At 39.3% G+C, this 19,400-nt stretch overlaps 1 protein-coding gene across 2 annotated transcripts in view; it reads left to right on the forward strand.

The window, feature by feature from the left end:
* Positions 1 to 19,400, forward strand: part of FGD4 (FYVE, RhoGEF and PH domain containing 4) — a 72,577-nt gene that overhangs the window by 13,325 nt on the left and 39,852 nt on the right. The window contains exons 1-2 of one of the 2 annotated variants that reach the window (XM_085324194.1): positions 689 to 848; positions 15,650 to 15,814. In XM_085324194.1, the coding sequence (XP_085180320.1) occupies positions 833 to 848; positions 15,650 to 15,814 (181 nt within the window). In that variant the 5' untranslated portion in view covers positions 689 to 832. Of the gene's footprint in view, positions 1 to 688; positions 849 to 15,649; positions 15,815 to 19,400 lie in introns of those variants that run through there. The other variant, XM_085324196.1, reaches the window with a different exon arrangement.

The following is a 19,400-nucleotide window of genomic DNA, read 5'->3' on the forward strand; positions in this document are numbered from 1 at the left end:
TTCACACATGAATAGAAAAAWTTTTTTTGCTGCATAACTTCTCTTTTCAGTTATTCCTTTCACTTTTAAAAAATTACGTTTTCACAGTTCAGAATTCACTCTAGTTAACGTCTTCATATTCTAGAGCATATCGAACTYGTGCTATTTTAAAATGGATTTAGAATGTTTCTAATTAGTTTAACCTTGGAATTCTGTGCCAAACAAGCTAGCAGTTTCCAGCCTATGTCTTAATGTAATCTTTTTCAGTCACTGTTCTAATATCCTCCTGTCATGTTTACTTCATTCTAAGAACTTTAAATACATATTATACAGTGAAAAAGATTATTAGAAATGAACATCATGTAATATAAGTGGAGAACTAAGTAGCAACCAGAGGAATGGACTAATCTGTCATTTAACCTTGATACTACTTTATTTTCAAAGAGCAGTGCAGTCGGTAGTGACAAAACTTTCAGGGTAGCTACGGCGTTAGACAAAACAATTTACGGTATTCTCTCCTCCTCCTCCTTTCTCCTGCAGCTTGTAGGTTACATAAGCTGATTTTTTTTTTTTTTTTGATTTTCCTCTTTAATAGTGAACAGACTTCACTCTTCTCTTTAAGCTGACTGATTTGCATGCTTACGTTTTTCCTCTCAAAGCAGGCTTGCCTTCAAAGAGGAGGAGCATATTATAATTGAMAGACCCAGCATGTAAACTGTCGGTGTATACTGAACATCTGGTGAGGAGTATTTTCTGGCAGTTTATACATCTTGTAAATAGGATATGTCCGAGTCTGTCATGGGGTTATTAGCCTTGTGAAATCAATTCCTTGTGCAGTGGAATATATTTAGAAATGTCTTCTGAACCAGGTAAGATTGAATGGGATGCTTCTGTTAAATCTTAATCTCTTTAAGACTTGGGGGTGTTTGTATCCAGAGATGCACAGAGTTAAACTTTATAGTATGGTGCCTTGAAGCAAAYAAACACATTAAAAATTCAGCTGCTTCCTGATGTAATACAGTTGGAATGCTGTGGTGTCTTTTTGCTCCTATTCTAAGTAAATTAGCTTGCAGTTTCTTGAACTGCTTGCCTAACAAATCTACCATACAAAGAACTGTGTTACTTCTGGCTCATTTTGCTGCTGCTTTCATCGGCTCAAGACTTTTTAAAGCAAGTCAGTTCTGTGATATTTATAAGTGTTTTCTGTTTCTAACTTAACTTGCCATGTCCATAGAACTGGAGCTTAGTGTATAGCTGCAAGGTTTCTACAGTGCAGTTCTATAAATCAGCCSTGACCCTAAGAATTGTGTCTCTTACTGTTTTAGGAAGTAGATGTACACTTCTGGCTTATGCTCAGTTTTTCTTGTATRGTCCTTCAATAATATATTTAGCTTGAATTTACACTCCTTTAAGAGAGTTCAGAATAAAATAGTATCTTCTTGCTTTTCTTCTAATCAAAGGTTTGTTTTTTATTGCAAATATGTTTCTAACTTAATTTTTAGAATTACTACTGAAAGTATTACTTTACTGATAAGTGATGCACTTTTCAGTTTTGAGAGAAGCTCAACTTAAAGTAAATTAAAGTAATAGGTTTACCAAGCCCTAACAGCATAAGAAAATAAATATTTTGAATTATTTTTTTTCAATAGAGCTGGAGRTGAAATAGGTCTGTGAAAAGTTTTGGTTCAGAAGGCTTGTGTCTTCTTGGAAAGCCAGATGAAACTAAATAGAGTGAAGGGAGTTACTGTGTGAGTGAGTTTGAGAAATCTGCCAGAGAAGCTTGGAGTAGATATATGCAAGTATCCCTACCTAGTTCTTCTAGCGTTCTTGTAGCATTTGTGGGCATCTATTTTCTCCTGGRTAAAAGAATACTTGTTGAAGTCATTCCATTGGCTTTTTTATCTGTTTTATGAACCAACTTGAAATTATTATTCTTCTAGATTTTGTTAATCAACCTGTAGAATGGGAAACTCACTCTTCCTCCAACTCTAACTATCATTCTTCTGTATCCTGAGAAAATCTGTGTATGAATGTAGGAAACTTTCCTTCATCAGTCTTGCTCTTTGAAGCTGTTTTCTAGGRTCTGTAATGAATCTCTTCCTACAAATGTATAAAACCCTCATGAGTTTTCGGGAAGCTCAGTGTGATGCWGTCACTACTGTTTCCATATTACGGCTTGTCTTCCCTCTCACCCTTTGGCTTACTTGTGGTTATTTCTGTTTGCAGAGGCCTACAGTGCATGTTTGCAAAACAGTGACAGTCTAAATGTAACATTCATTGTAAAGCTGTGAGCTTTGATTTTGAGAGATCAAACGTGAAATAATACAGACATATTTGTAGGTGCCATAAGGTGGTAATAGGTTATGCTCTCATGGTATTTTTCAGGCAGTCAGTTTGCTCAGGCTCTGGTTAGAAGCTGTATCAATGCAGTTAGTGCCATAGTGGACTGTCTAGTGAACAGCTGGCAAAAAGCAAAAAGGCAAAAAACCTGAGCTTCTGCCTGCCTGCAGAGTGGCGTGCAGATGTCTCATAATGTGACCTTCTCACAGTGGTATCAGGAGGCCCTGGTGTATAGACACTACGCATAGAAAAGATGACATCAGGTGGTTCCCATTTGTGCAGGTTTGAAATCGAGTGGGTRGATATCCCTTGACACTCCTACACAGGAGCTGAGAGAAACTTGAGTTACGGCTCTATCACTTGTCTAAGTGCTGGCCCCTTACAGTCAGAAAGAGGAAGAATTCCTTTCAGGGTTGACTACTGGAATTGCATACCTGAAGAGACAGGCAGTAGACCACCTATGCGAAGATACACAGGTCAGTTTATTCATGGTTCAGCCATGCAACTGTGTGCAGGTGCCTGAGCAAAGCAGGTTTCTGAGTGTCAAAGGCTTGTAACTTGGATAAGGAAAACACTTGAAGCATGTACCTTTTCTGCRGCTTTACTTGTTTTTGAAGACAGGAACTTTATTTTTTTGGGGGGAGGGGGATTCCCTATAGAAAGCTCCACTGGAAAGCATGTTTCAAGCAATGTAGTTTTAAAATATTCAGTGACACTGTGACCCATAAGTCAGCGGAGAGCTAATTGTTCTCATTTGTACCCTCAGTGCTCTTGGCCACRTGACTGCAGCACTCAAGAGTCTTCCGTTAAAGTTAGTCTTTTCAGTTATAGGTGCTATATGGACAGAGAAAGACARTCTAGTGGCTTAGGCCAGTGCTTGCAAACCTGGAGAAGTTGTTGAGTTTTCACTCAAAATTCAGAGCACTTTCGCAATGCTCATTTTTCCCYTCTCCTCCTCATTTATGTTTATTGTAAAAGAAAGAGTTAAATCCCTTAATATTACAGGTTGGGAAATTTAGAGCCTGTGTATATCCTTACAGTTTGACAGGCAACACTTGACCTTGAGAAGGACAGGAAGGGTAGGTAGTTAGGAAACATAATCTTTGCTTTAGATTGTCATAAAAAATTCAACATATTGTAGCTGCTCTTACTTGCTTCCGAAGAAGCCCTTACAGTCATAACCTGATCACTTAAAAAACAAACCAAAAAAACCCCAAACCCACCTGGGTTAGATGATATCAGGTGGAGAAGAATCAAACTATTGCCAAACCTTGCCTCAAACAAATGGAATTTTATTCATTCATTCATTTATTAAGAATAATTTCACAGATTTGATTTGCGATGTATTTTAGAAGACTTTTCTCCTCAAGATGAAAGCTGTCCGCTTTTTAGTGAAAGCTGTCAACTTTTTAATGAGTTTTTTGATACTCTTTCTACTGATTCCAGAAACAGAAGCTTTATTTACGACAGTAAATTTTACATGGGAGTCAGCAACATTGCRCTGGGCTGTAGTTCCATGAAGAGCTCAAATCAATCATCGCTGCCCAAATGCTGCCCAGGGTCCTTCCTGGGATTTTTCTGGACTTCAGGTCTCTTCCACAAGCCAATGCAGCTCACTCACACAGCAGAAAAATACTGTGGTAAAAAATGATGTACCATTTTCTTCTGTGTGCGGCTAATGTTGGCTTAGAGACAAATCCAGCAAGCAATAGAGCTGGTAAGAAGCAATGGGAACTAAAGGAGTGTTGAGGACAGGAGGGGATGATACGTCCTCTTCTTGGTGAGAGCTCTCTCACACTGTCTTGTGTCACCACGTTTTGGTTTTGAGCAGACTCTTTTCTCTGCCGAAGGGCATTAAACATTTTCATTTTCAAAGTGGAGGTACAGTGAAAGCATGCAAGTGTTGAGACACTCCTTCAGACGTGTTAGACAGCAGTTGAGTTATAAATCTTTTTTCTTCTTGAAATATTAGTAATTTTTATGTATTTTTACGTTGTGACCTTTTAAAAGAAGTTTCGATCTATTTGCATGCTCAAAGACAGGGAAACTTTTGAAATGTTCACATGACTACTAAGCTCTAAGATTATAATCCCTTTTGATTCCAGAGCAACACATATTTGGCTTTCTTTCGTAAGGTTGGTTATAAACTGATGACGAGCATGAAATGGTTGTCTCTCTCTTGGTCTTTATAGGCAAGAGAGCACATTAAAAGCTGGCATAGTAGCGGTAGGTTTTGAAGCGACTGAATAAGGAAGGTCCTTCTTGAATAATTTCACAGGAAGGCCCTTAATGTACTTAAACCAGGCTTTTTGTGGCCATTCTTAGGGTTTTTTCAACCAGGTCAAAAGCAGGAAGCTCTTGAATTCTTGTGAAGAGTCCAGCTTTGGGTTCTTTATATTGCTGTTTTGGTGCAGTAAGTATTCCCAGGGAGCAGCTTGTTTTTCTGTGCTTTGTAGATGATGGTGGTTAATTACTTGGCAGAGAGTGTGACGTGTTCGGGGACCTGACAGCAGGCTGCATGCCCCTGGCTTGCGGAGGAGAGCGTTGGGAACCGAGCAGCTGGGACCCCGCACAGCTGCGCTGCTCGTACATATTTAAGGGACTAGTAACCACATGCTTCTCTCCATCCTTTCTTTGTTCGTTATCAAATTCGTACTTCCAGACTTACTTTTAATCTTTTAAATAGCGGAAAGCTGTGCCTGGTATCCTGTTGTAACGTGCAGCCAAGCCCTGCAGCTGATTCTTTAATGAGGGCATGTTATTTTAAATCTCAATTCACCTTTTTTAGAGAAGAGGGATGATTTTCCTGCCATTTGCACCAACTCTGACTGTTGGGGTGTTATGTGGTAAAATTAACATGACCTAGTGGCTGCTTGCTTCTGAAAAGGCATCCTGCTCCCCCCAGCCCCCACACACGTTGGCATCTTTGCCCAAGCTTGGTGCATCTGACCCCATAGTAAAATGAATGAAGGAGTGAAAATGAAGGAGCTTCTTGCCCTTTTTTTTTTTTTTTTTTTTTTTTGGGGGGGGGGTTATGTTTCTGGTGGCTGCAACTTCTCCAGGTTGGATACCTGCCCTCACTGATGCAAAGAAAGCGGTGGGAGCAGGCAGCTGGGAAGATGGAGGGGAGAGGGTGAAGTGCCCGTGCCGGGCTGGCTGGCTCTTGGATGGGCAGGGGCTGTCGAGCTGCGCCCGCTCTCGCTGCTGGCCGGACACGCGCTCCTGCTTCAGCAGCTGGACGTGGGAAGTGGTTTCCATCTATCAGTGATTACTTTATTGGCTTGTGTTGGACGCTTAACTTCTGTTTGGATCTTTGGCTGTTCTGCGTTTCAGGTACAATTTTTTTAATATCTTTAAATTACTTGGATACTTTCAATATGTGTGTGTGTGTAAATAATATACATATAATACATATTTGTGTGTAAATAATATATATATAAAACTTGTGTTCAGATCTTCTGAAATAATAGTTTTGAGTTACAGTTCAAGTCTTCTGTAATTAATTTTTTCCTTGTGTCTGTGGTATTCTTTTTTTTTTCCACATCCTGTTTCTAAACATATTTTCTCTTAGTAATCTATCTTCTATCAATAGAAGCAGCTGAATTCAAAGTAGCTGTAGTAACAAAGCATACGTATGTTTTCTAAAATAGCTGTAAGGTGAGATGAGAGGAATCTAAAATAACTGCATAGACAACCGGTCAGAAAGGAAAATCAAAATGTCAGTGATCATCCTATTAGAGAAGTTGTCTTACCTAGTTGCAGTGTGTAGTGAGCAAGAGGGTGAAATTCATATTTAGTTCATATTTCTCAATTTGTTTTGAACACCTGTTACTGTACTTGTCTAAAATTGAAATACAATATTGTTTTCTAACAGGCAGTAAATTATAGATGGGGAAGACTTCTTTCATTCTCTGAATTACCACTGTAATCACACAGTAGTTATATTTTAATATGTCAATTTTAATAATTACAATCTTTTGGACATGAGACAATTATCTGCGCTATTTTCATAGCGCGACTTGAGTACTGGAGGTGCTCACCTTAATGTGAAATGTCAGATGGTGTTGATGGGTACAGTGTCATGCCGGTTATCTTGTGTATGATATCGTGGGGGAAAAAAATGAATCATCTTAGGACCTGATAAATAAAGTGAGAGAAACAGGGCTGAGTGCCACAACATTTGTTCAGGCAAGCGCTTCTTCTGCGGTCACTGAGTCTGCATGTAAGAGTGGGGTAGTTTACAAATAGGAGCTCAGGATGTTTAGAAAATGATAGTTGGCCTCTGTGCAAAATATGCTGAAGTCAATTGTGAGCTCAATGATGAATATTCAGTGTTAAGTAAAATAATTGTGGAGGAGACGTTTTGTACCTTACACAGCTCTACCAAGAAAACTAAAAGGAGAAATCACTTTGGGGAAACTCTGCAGAGGTGCTTGCAGTTAATCTTTTCTCACGGTATTGGGCTTCATAATCAAAACAGCTATTAATGTGGTAGCAGCAAGCCACACAAACCTCACTCAACTCCTTCTTTCATCAAATGCACAGGAAGCCGTAAAAAGCTCACAAGGATGGGGAGGGAGGAAATGACCCTCAGAATCAATTCTCGCTAAATTTACCATGATTGCTGTAGGGGAGGAGGCTGAAATACGTGGTAGTACTCTCCTTTGGCTTTGTAAAACATGATCATGGTCATGTGAGAAGCAGTTCTTGGGGTGAAGGTAGCTGTCATGTGTTATGGGACTGGCAAAAGGCTGTGTAGACAGGGATGGAGCTAAATTAACCTGGATCTCTGGCTGGGGTGGAAAAGACTCATTAAAAGCAGGATAGCTGACTTTGTTAGCTTTCTTATCCTTCAGTGAGGAAGGTGTGACTACTTCTTATAAAAAAATTTCTGGTTATTTCTTGAGGTAAATTTGTGGGTTTTGGCTTGTGGCTGTAGAGTCAGAAACCTTGCTCACCCTTAAGTTGTAGAGACTGGCTTAATAAAAAGGAAGACAGTTCTGGCCAAAATTGCTTAAACAGGTATTGATATTATTTATGGAAAACAAGCTATGAAGTCTCCATGGGTAAAAGAACAATATTGCTTATTTGTTTTGTAGATCTTGGGCTTGCTAGTGATTGTTCAGAGACCAAAGTGTAAACAGGAGTTTGAAGAAATGTTTTGTGATACAGGAACTGAGTACGTGTCAGGATAGTTCTAGATTCCTGTAAACAGCATTTGTTTTACTTGGAGCTTTCTCTTTAATTGTATGTGTTCAGGAGATGGGACTTGGAAACTTCTTATCCCTGTTCCTATAAGAAACCACTGGTATTCAATAAATAGCTGATCAACCACTGCAGTCAGCAAAGCCCTTGCCCCAGCATAGGAGAGCATAGGCAACTCACGAGAGCTTTCATGTGATAGACTGTGTGTTTCTGGCTGAGGACTTCAGCCATAAGCTGCTGCTTTCAAACCAGAAACTGAGCATTGGCAGCTAATTTGAAATCGGTGGCTCTCAGTCAAGGGAGACGCAAGTGCGTTTCAGCTGAGCTACGCTACTGAGCTGGCTGGTGCTGCCTGCTCCCTCTAGCTCCCTGGCTCTCCTTTGGAGGTGAGAGCAGCAAGGGCATGTGTCTGGAGGTCCTGCCATCTCCAGCAAAGGCTCGAGCAGTAGCAAGGCCCAAAAGCTTGCTGCCTCCCCTCCTTGTGTTTTGTTGCATATAGTGAGGGAAGAAGGTGGGAATAAAAAACAAAAGCAGCAGTGGTCAGGAATAAGGTTGTTGCATGTCATCTCAATGGCTTACGGCCTCTGCAGCCTGGGTGGGGAATGGTGCTCTTCCCCCTGCTCTGAATCCGTCYCTGTGGCCATCAGTATCGCGGACTGGTCATCCTCCACCCCTTCAATCCCCAGCATCCCTCCTCACATGTATCCTCCAAGGACTGGGTGACTAGACGGCGGTGGCACTGCTAGACTCTGGAGGCGAGGACAGAAGCAGTGGTCCAGSAGGGGAAGGTTGTAGAAGGTGATGACATCAGGCAGGCTTGTTCCCAGAAGGCTTAAAACACTGTGGCTTTAATCCAGTTTTAAAAAGCTGTTTACTCTCCTTTTCTGTTTGATTTTTATACGACTCATTAGCACTGATTGTATATACCACTTGGACTTCTGTTTTTTACCAAATTCACCTTGTTTTTAAAGCCTCTGCATGTTTAAGATGTTGTTTTTCAACCTACTTTGCGTCCTTTTCCTTCTTGTTGGATTTCCGTATTTCTAAGTCCAGAATGTGTCCATTTTGATGAGGAATGTGTTGTAACCAATTTATGTTGCATGGATAAATTGTAATTTCTGCTAAGGAAATCGGTTTTTGATCAGTCTGGCAAAGAGCCATTTCAAGTCTTGCACAGTGCTTTTCTTGTATTGAAACAGCACCAGCAGCACGTGTTACATTATTGTGCTAATCCAAAATTTAGGCAAATCTTGGAAGATAAGCMCATTAATTGCTGACTTACTCATTTCACCGAGAGTAGGAGGAGACACAGAGGTTTGCCGGCATGGAAAAGGCTGTTGGATGAGAGCCAGAAGAACAAAGGTCACTGCCAGACAGGGAAACGGACTGAGATGCACTTAGTCTTCTGCTGTTAACCAGTGTTGGCAGGACATTTACAGCGAAGCTGAAATTCGCAATTCAATCCTTACTTTGCATGATGTACAGTATATTGAGAATGAGATCAGAAGATTATTAACGTTAMATCTTACTTTGTTACTATTTAAGTACTTCCTTTTAAAGCTTAGACTTTGATCCTGACAACCTGCTAACCTATTTAAATGTGATGGCATCAATAGCTGATAACTTGGCAAACTGTAGCTCTTTAGCAGCAGCTACTGTGAGTGCTATTTCTGTCTAATAGTAAACAGTTTCTTCCAGCCAGAGCAACCGGAAAGCTTGACAACACAGAGGACAGGCAGTATTTAATGCTCAAGACTCGTGAATACCCACAAACCAAACCAATGCAATAATGTCTCGTCAGACGCTGAGCAGATATGGTTATGTACATGCTTTGAATTGAGTTCTGTCGCTAATGCTCTGCATAACCCATCTGAGCTTRTTAGAAATGAAATTGTTTCAAAAGTCAAAGCTGTTTCTCTTTTCCGTGTCTTGCACGGTTACACTTGCTGAACTTTGTTTTAGTTCTACTTTTGTGTTGTTGCTCTGTATATTATTAGTAGTGGCTCATGTGCTCAGTGTTGTGCATCCGCAGTTTGGGAACCTCTGTTCTGGTATGAACAACTTACTGCCCAGAAGTTGATTTTTTTCTCTCACTCCCAGAAGTGTTGGGTGGCTAGTATTTGGCTTTGCTCTTCAGTTTTAAGTTCAGTATTATTTTGTCTACTTAACTTCGCCATCATTGACATGTGGTCATTGAACAAAGAGGGAGTAGTATCAATACACTTTTTGCTGTCTACAATTAATATGTACCATATCTACCTGAAGATTGATTTACTGCTTGCAACAAATCCTGTGAAAGGGAGGATGAGATTTGTTTGGTAATTCTAGGAACATTATTGTACCATGATATCAGAAATAATAGCCTTTTATGTKTTGCACCCACATTATTCCCAGAAGTAGTCTATCTCCTTCCGTTGAACTTTAAAATATTTTTTTTTCCTATGTCTGGAGAACAGCTTTGCAAGAGAAAAACTACCTTTTTTCATTTTGCTTGTGTGTGTTTCTGAACTAATTCCTTATTAGAATTTGATCTGTATCCCAAATTTTGACGAAGTTGCACTCTTCAAACATAATTCTAAACCTTTGTGTATTTGCCCTTGTTTTTTTGGCCAGCAGCTTCTTGTCCAGAAATGATAGTTTCTTCTGTGRCAAGACAAACCTCCTGACTTCAGCGAAAATTATTTTTTCTCATTTTACATCATTGCTTTATCAGCTGTTTGCAGTATTTCAGCAGTTGCTCACCACAATAAACGCTGGCCTGACATATAATCTTTAGAGCTCATCTGCACAGAACAGAATAGTAGTGCAAAGTTTTTGTACTATTTTGATGCTCTAAAGCATTTGCAACTCTGTCTTCAGCATGATGGTAGAGGGGAAAATATGTCACGACACAAATGTGTAGTTAATTCGAGAGGATAGACTTTAACAGTGTGTGGAGGAAGATTGCTTTTCATGTGAGAAATTTGAACCTCCATCCAAACTTCTTACTTTCCTTCCATACACCTGATACCTAAGATGGTTTTGGCTTAGTCCAGACAGTTATTCTCGAAACATGTTTGATTTTGCATTAATAGCATGAACCTCATAGTATCATCTGATTTCCTCGCAAAAATAGGACGATTCTGTGAACAGCAGTAAATTACTGGAAACTTAGTTGAGGGCAAGTTTGGACACAGGTGTGGACAAAGTCCRTGACCTAATTTACTAGGTCTCCTGCATAAGCCTCAGTAAATCTGTATTGTAACTAYGTAAGAGTCCCCTGGCTGCTTTCTTGTTTGTGCTGAGGGAACTGCTCGTTCTTGTCCTGGCCTTGCTACAGTTCTTGTAGCGTCTAGGCAATGAGCGGATGGCTCTTTACATGCCAGTGATACTTCGTGCTGTTTTGAACTGATCAGGACATTGTATTGCTAGGTTACTGTGGCTAAACTAATGCTTTAGTTACAGGTTTTGATAGATAGGAAACCAGCTGAACCTCCTGTAAGGTTCAGGGGTAAGTAGGAAGGGTAAATTTGGCATTGGTAGGGAGTTATATGCAACCATCTAGCAATGTAACAGCAAGGCCACAATCACTTTGTCAAATGTTCTTGGGATTTAACACAGGGGGTCGATACAGTTATGCAATTTTAAGAGAAGTAAAGCTGATTTTAAGATTCAAATTTTGCTTCCTGGAAAGAGAACAACCCTTTTCCTTTAGGCTTTGTTTACATCCAGAATTTCTGCATTTCTTTCATTAAGAACATACGATGAAGAGGGTCACCATAGCAGTAAAAATTAAACATTCTAGGAACAGCAAAGATACATTAAAAATACATATGACAGAAAACCTAACGATGTTGAAAGTGTCATCCTCAAGCTGACAGAGCTGCTGATGGAGGATCTGTCCCATACTAAAAAATTAGTTTTACATTTTGTGAATGTAAACAAGCCACTCTTTCATTCTATTGTCATTTCAGTCTGGCTGATTGTCTAATCTTCATGGCTCTAAGTTATTCCTAATTAAAATCTTTTGAAAAATTAGATAATGCAGCTCATCTTTAAGCATCTGCTAGTTTCAAACATCTCCTAATTTTCTTGTAGATGATAAGCGAAATAATTAAGTGCTTACCAAATTTACAGTTTATTTTCTTTTCTGTTAGTTAATTATTACCTCCTCTTTCTCTCTTACATTCTTGCATGCCCTAGTTCAAATTTTTTTGAAACTTTACCTTCCTTTCTCTCCCTTTCAGTGAATTTTAATCACCAATTATAAGAGCTGGTGTTAATTGTATACTAGTGAACACAGTAGCTGGCTAGTAGTATTTGTAGCTCTTTGCAGTTCTGCATTAAAGAAAATTAGTTTTATAATGCATAGGAAAAGAATTGCTGTAATCAGCAAGTGTTTCTTTTTAATTAGATCAGAAACAATTACTATGGGAATCTGTTTCAGCCCAGTGAAAGCTGCAGGTTTCTGCAGCCTGTCTGGCTTTTTGTGTATACAATAAGATTTCAAGTACTACTTGCCAGGCAACATTTGAATTTCTAAAAAGTAGACTGTATTACTGATTACTTAAATAGATATCATTGAGCAGTCCCATTGAGATGCATGCCACTGAGTGTGGAGCAAGTATCAGGCTTTTTGCAGTGAGCTGAAAATTATGTGTATTGGACTTTTCTCATACACAGTTACAAGTCTAGTGTTACTAGTGTTACAAATCTGTAGTGAAAATTCTTGCATTACTGCCACAATTCTTTTGTCAACATCATCTGGAAGGTAGCATCTTTCACTGGCTGGAAATCAAGGCTTACATTTCCAGGGATGCTAATGTATGCTTTTTATCCAGCAAACTTGACTACTTGATATAGTGTAAGAGTATGGTATAATTAGATTTCCTTTGCCTCTTTCYATTCCAGCTTTACATCTGATGAAAACTGAACATAACTTGTTCGTCTTGATGTGCTTCTGTTATTCTGCAGAACAGGTGGCTTGAGGATGTAGCTYGATTAATGGAATTACTAGTTTGAAATGTAGATTAAATCTCTGTAATGTTTTCAGTCTCCAGCGAATGTGGCTTCCAGATAGAATGAATAATTTGTRTAATGGCTTGTGCACCAGTAATAAATTTGAAAACCCAGTATTGTTGAATTGTTATGCCTGTTAAACGCTCAGCACAGGTTCAGAGTGCCTCGTAGAGCTTTTGTTGTACGTAAGTAGTTGCAAAAGATCCCACTGCTTAGACACGTTTTATTTTTTTTGTTTTTTTTGTTGCTTATATTGCACTTACTTACAACATGGCTTTTGCCCATTGAGTGCGACTGGTACTCTGTCCATCTAGCAGGTGGGAGATGCAGAAAACAAAATCTATTCTTAAAGCAACCTAATGTTTTTGCGTTAAGTATTTGTTTTCAAGTATTGTTATCCTTGCCAATCTTTGCATTAAAGCTGGATTTTTGTGTGTGTTAACCAGGTACAGCCCACATTTGAACACTTGAGGGACCAGGGTTGCATTCAAATGATTGCTTTAAGCTGGTAAGAGTAAGGGCGGCTTGCTCCCTCCCAGCCGTACTCCTGATTCTTCCCTTGTGCTGGCGGCAGAGCTGGAGCGGCCTCAAGCTCAAAGGGTTCACTGTACAAATCTAATTAAAATCTGATACGACTGGAAAACAGGGTTTTCAACGGTATCATTTCTGCTACTCAGCTGACAGTGTGTTCAAACAAATGCTAGCACTAACATAAGGAAAAGAGTAGCAGGAAGAAGAAGCTGGAATAGAAAGGGACAAGGGGGGAGGAGGCATGGCAGGAGATCTTGCCCCGTTCAGCAGAAGCCCCAAATCTATGTTGGCTTGAAGTGATGTTGTAACCTTAAACAGGAARAAGTGTGTTCATAAAGTTGTGTGTGTAAAATGTATTCCTATGTTGGCCCCGACTGTGCCTTGTTTTTTTTAGGGAATCCTTTTAATAGAGAATAACCTATCATTTTGATGGAGATTTACAGGTCCAAACAGTTGACACCAGTGATGCCCCTTACTAGGCTGCAGTTGTAGAACTGGAGATCTTTGAGATGTGTATTAGCTGTCAAATCTGCAGTCAAAATAGTTTTCAGAAAGCTCATACGCAAGACTATGCTTTTGTACCTTTGCAATGGAAGTGCAAGTGTGATCTCCATGTAGATTTCTRATCTATATTTAAATCCCTGCCTGACTCGTGTGACCTCCTGATCCCATCAGGAGTTGCTGTTTCTTAAAATTGCTTTTGAATTGAAAGTTCCCAAGCTGRACCGTAAACTGTTATGATATTGTATGGGGGAGGGGGAAATGCAGCTCTCTGAGGGAGAYGGGGACAATTTGCTAGGGCAACCCTCCGTGCCATCCCCTTGGCCTGCCCAAGAGCTTTCAGTGCTGGCGTTTCAGGCTCATTCTTATGTACGTCCTCGGGAAGGGTCCGGGACAGAGCTCCCGCTGCTGTGCTGCAACCCAGCTTTTTGTGCATGAGGTGACACCCAAGCAAATAAAGCAGAAGAATTTCTGCTTAAGGTCCCAAAAGTCTGAGAAGCTCCTTTACATGGCAGGCCTCATTAAACTAGTGGCATTGCTCTGGGCCCCGCCACCTTTATGTCCTTGGAAGTTCTCCTGTTAACGGAGTGAAAGAGAAGAGGGGACGATGGGGTCCTGCRGCCTCGGGGGTCCTGCGGGCGCTGCGCTCTGGGTGCTGGCGCTGCGGGAAGGTGGTGTTGACCGCGGTGCGGAGCAGTGCAAGGCTTCGTGTGTGCCGAGGCAGCAGCTCCTTGATGCATGGCTCCTTCAGTGTTTAAAAGAAAAAAACAACCTCTGAAGAAACAGTACTTGAAAATATTACTGAAAGCCACAAAACGTTGAAGGGTTTTTAAACAATGTTAAGCAATTTGCTTTCTCTCTCTCTCTCTCTCTCTCTCTCTCTCTGCTACTATTTTAGGAATAAGCTAGGCTGTTGTTAGGAATGGCTTGATATAATGGATTTTGCCTTAGGATAGGAAGATGGATTAGATTAGAGGTTCCAAGCTGTGCGGCCCAGTTGTTGTTCAGAAGACACCAGGGGATCATCCGGTGAAATGGCTGACTGGGTTTTGAATTTGCTTCTTTGAAAACAACAGAAAAAGCCCCCACTCATGATTGCATTTCTACCTATGGAAGCAAAAAGCAGGAAAAATTATGGTGAATAGAAATAACAAATGTCTCTGTTCAAACTCTCCCCTAGATTTTATTTGGTTACGAGTATAAATCATTACGAGAACACTGCAATAAATGACAAATGGATATTCTTCCTTTCCCTTGCTCCTACCTGCAAAAAAAGTTGTAGGAATTTTTGACTCAGAGTAGAAAAATTACTGACTTAACTGAGATCTCAAGGTCCTTCGTAGCATTATTTTCTTTAACTCTTTGATTATGTTCACAGAACCAATTACCTCTACCCCCCCCAAAGCAGCTGCATACAGATTAGGTTTTTGTGACCACATTGTAATGATAGATGCTTTTAAGGCAGTTTCTTTCTTTGAGGGTATGTTTTGCTTTATTTATTCATCAAAGTTCCTTAAGGAAAAACCAGCATATTGATCTCTTAATTAGAATATATTGCGTTCTGCTGGGAAGCAATGTAATAGACGTGTTGGCTTGCTTTGCATTTCTCTCTCTTTTTTTTTTAATACTTTACAGTAGGAGCTCTTTCTTCTAAGACTGAAATATGTTTAGCTAATTTTTGAGTGCTACTTACCATAATAAAAGAAACGTTTCTGACTGTATGGCATTTTTGTGAACACTTTRGATGCACAAATAGAATGGCTGAACGAGAATGCTCTTTTTTTGTATTTTATTGAATGTGCACGCTGACAATTCAGATAGGAAAAAGTCTAGTAAAGATCTCTTTYTGTAGGAGAGCCTAGGCTAATTACAGTGCAAATCTTTCTTTTCTTRTATCTGACTCTTCACAATTTAAGTAATATAATAAATTCTAGTGAAAGGCAAAGCATGTTTTAGCATGAGACACTGTTCGAGGTGAAGACAAGCATTTTAATTTTCTCTGAAGTATTAGCACTTAACAGGTATATTTATAATCATTCTGCCTTGTATTTAATTCTGTTTTAACTCTTATATTTTGTGTGTACTTGTTTTTCAGGCAGCAGCATCTGTCCAAAGCTATTAATATCGCCTCAGTCTTGTCCAGCGGGTGCCACAACCAGGCTAATTGAGCTGAATGTACACAATGAAGCGGCTCAGGGAATAAATGGAAGTGTACCAGTCAAACAGTCCCCACGTACAGCTTCAAATCCAAAGCCACAAGGTAAATAGTCTCAAATACATTGGTTAGGTTGCTCTTCAGCTTATGCTTCAAGGCAATTGCTAAAACAAAGTAGAGCACCTTGAAAGAACTTTACTTCTCAGAGRGAAAAGATAAAGAAGATAAATAGGCCTTACCTACAGGAGGAGGTTATGTATCTAAACCTCAAACCATCTTTTTGTGTGGCGTTCTCAGTAATGTTGATGATCCTGCTGAGGTTGGACAGAAGCAAAAGTCAGTGTGTTCTAGAAATCTTGAATTCAGTGGGGACCTGGGCTTGGTGTCTGTCCATCCAGGAACCTACTGTTTAGAATGTCATAAGTAGGAACTTCATTCATCTCAAAAGAAAAAAAGAGTGAGTTTTGAAGACTAGTATTGTCATCCTATTCARTAAATTAGATTGTGAGACATACTAGTGATATGATAGAAACTAGAATCACTGTTACATATAGTGAATTTAATGATCAATCCATGGAAAGCTGCATCCTGATGAATTTTGCATCAGTGTTGAATCAGGGGGAAAGAAATTTGTTGGGGTGCTGAGAAAGCTTAGTTTATTTAGGGAGACTAAGATCAAAATAAAGCTGTATTTTTTTGTATTGTTTGTTTGTCTGGAACTTCTGATAAAACATTGTAATTTAGTGAACCATACTGGCAGCCATATGTAAACATCATTTATCTGAGTGGCCTTTCTGTACCGGTTCCTGGGGCTCTGAAAAATATTCTCTGATGCTAAATTAACAAGAGAACAGATATTGTTCCCTAGAAAAATATTTTAGAAATCTGTTAATGGATAAAGAGRAATGGGCAATCAATAAAAAGATTTAAATCTCTCAAAAGCAAAACCATCCTGCTTATTGTAATTATAGCTGTTAGATAAATTAGGAGTTGGATAACATTGGACCACATTTATTCAAGTAGTTATGCAGCTGTTGTTGCTCTTTTCTAGGCATGACTTCTAATGTTTATCTTGAAAGTGCTTACTCCAAAAAGTGGCATAGCCAGGAATAATGTTGTAGTCTGAGAAATACAGCTGTGCAGATTGCATGCAATAATACCATTGTAAATAGTATTTTGTGCATGCTGTGTTCATGAGCCTGCCTGTGTCTTTCTCCATCTATTCCTCTTAAATATATATGTCATATTAAACTTATAAAGCATATTTTTTTGGCTTTCTTTGTTCAAAAGAAACAAAGCAAAATAGAATGAATGAGATGATTATTGGGGAGTCCAAATGATCCCAGCAAAAAAAAAATAGTTTATTGATTTAAACATGGTTGCTAAACTTTTTTTTTAGCAGCTTTTAGTGTACATGTACAGAACAATTTTCGTTTTATAGTGGTAGGATTKTTTTTTTCAAATTGTTGCTCTAGCCATGCAAAATCTAAATGCCCTTTTTTAATGAAAGGAAGTAAGATCACAAACCTGAATTGTGCCAGTAGTGACAATGTGTTTGTTGATGAATTAACTACAAAATGACCTTCATCTAACTTACCAATATGTATACAATTAAAATTGAGAGATATGAGGTGAGATAAGTCTATTTATAGTAAGCTTAGCTTTAAAGTACAATAAAAATATCCATAAATCTTGCACTTGAAGTGAACCATGGGCTCTGAACCTGGTTTGTTCTGTACTTAGACTCTGAGAAGCAATTTATATTTTTGGAACCTAATCACTCAGGGCAGCTAGATTGAGTGAATAAATTTCTGCATGGCATCCAATATAAAATTCTTTCCTTTCAATTTCATTTTTTTCCTGGCACTTCAAGGAGAAAACAAACTGTCTGATGCACTGTAAGTAAAAGAGCAGGGTTTTTTTTCCCCAATAATTCCTTCCATCAACAGTTTAGTAATTCATATGTCAGAATTCTGTTTCGACTGTAGTTTGATTCGTGAAAGTCTTTGCAGTTTTGGAACAAAGCCTGAAACTGATTGCAAGCCAGCGAGGGAGTTAAGCAGGGCAATCTGGCCTGCGGAGAAAGCAGGCAGTCACAGTTAGTACCAGCTGTGAGGAACAGTGCTTTGCTTTTGTGTTAATACAGTGTGTGCTCGAACAAAGTGSACTAATTCAGATTGGAGGCGCTCGGTGGAAATAGCAAAATTTTCTAATGAGTGGCAAATCAAATACAAAGCTCAGGAGATGGAGCAAATTGTTAGATAATTTGGAATTTGCTCTTACATGCAAATATTTAGGCAGTGGTCTGGGCCTAGATCCGAGTTAACTGTTGCATGAGTTTTATATGATGCCCAATTACTGAATACCAGGCATTGAAATTTGTAGAGTACTGACTGGTGCACATATAGAGCACTGATCTCGGCTGTGTTTGACACTACTGAGATTCTGGAATGAAACTTTGTTGTTTTGAAGAGCAATTGACACTTCAACATTTTTACACTCCTACAAAAAAAGTGCCATGGAAATCTTTGGAAGTTTTCAGTAGAAAGAGCTTCACTTAACCAAAACAGCCAGCAAAGTTTCTTGTCAGTGTTACCAGTCTTGACCATACACATCAGTTGCTCAATTAGATTTATGTAATGAGTGTTTAGGACTACTTGCAAATCTCCTTCCGGCTGTTGCTGAAGAGGCATCCTTGAGTGGGTTGCAGGTGGCGTCCCATCCTGGAAGATGGCCTGGCTTCGGTCCGTGCTACTGTGAGCGGGCATGGACACCACCCGTTCAACAATCGCTCAGCTGCAACTATGCGCTCGAGTAGCATCAGGCTTGTTCTCCTTTCTCTGATAACTATAGTTTAGTCGATGACTTTGCAGGTGTTCAGTATCTYGGGCCCAGAACAGCTGAAAGACTTCTTAAAAGGTCTGGGATGTTGACTGGTGTTGACTGTGCTTCTCTAGTGAAATGAGACTTCTACAGTTAAAGTTGAATTGAACTAAAACTGCGGATTATTTCTAGCTACTGTCCTCCAACTGTATGGTACTTTAAGAAACCCATAGCAGTGTCTCTTTTATCAACAAAACTGCTAAAGCCCAGACATTATCTTCAGAAAGGAGAGGGATGAGAGAACAAAGTATACTTGATAATGATKGCTGTTATCTCTTAATGTATTATTGAAAGACACTTGTTTTGATGTGATATAGAAACATGGAAATACTCATTTAAAAAAAAAAGAGAAGATGAGGTTTTTTTTCCTTTTACTGAGTTCAGATTACTTGTTATTTTGTACTCTTCTTGCTAGTATAAATCTTTGGTATCTATCCAGCTGTACTCATTTGACCTTCCTGAAGGTGATGGAGCATGGAAGGAGATGATAAAGGATGACTCAGGCTAAGGGAGCTTTAGTGGATGACTGCAGGGACTTTTATACTGAATCAAAACRTAGCAGAATCTTTATTACCAACAGGAGTTAAATGGGCAGAGGGGGAATCAATTCATTAAACTTCAAGAGCAGTGATAAAAGACCTTTGCTAATATGGCTTGGACTCATTAATGATTGCTGCACCATCCATTTGTAGCATCATCTCCCATCTTCTTTTGCTTGTACAAACTTGAATGCACAGCCAAAGGCTACAGCTTAAATTCTGATTGTATGTTTTGACCAGCAATATACGATAGCAGTTATCTAGTTACG

This window comes from Rhea americana, unplaced genomic scaffold, assembly GCF_003343005.1.
Source record: "Rhea americana isolate MKP2758 unplaced genomic scaffold, rheAme1 scaffold_9, whole genome shotgun sequence".
NCBI classification, from domain to species: domain Eukaryota; kingdom Metazoa; phylum Chordata; class Aves; order Rheiformes; family Rheidae; genus Rhea; species Rhea americana.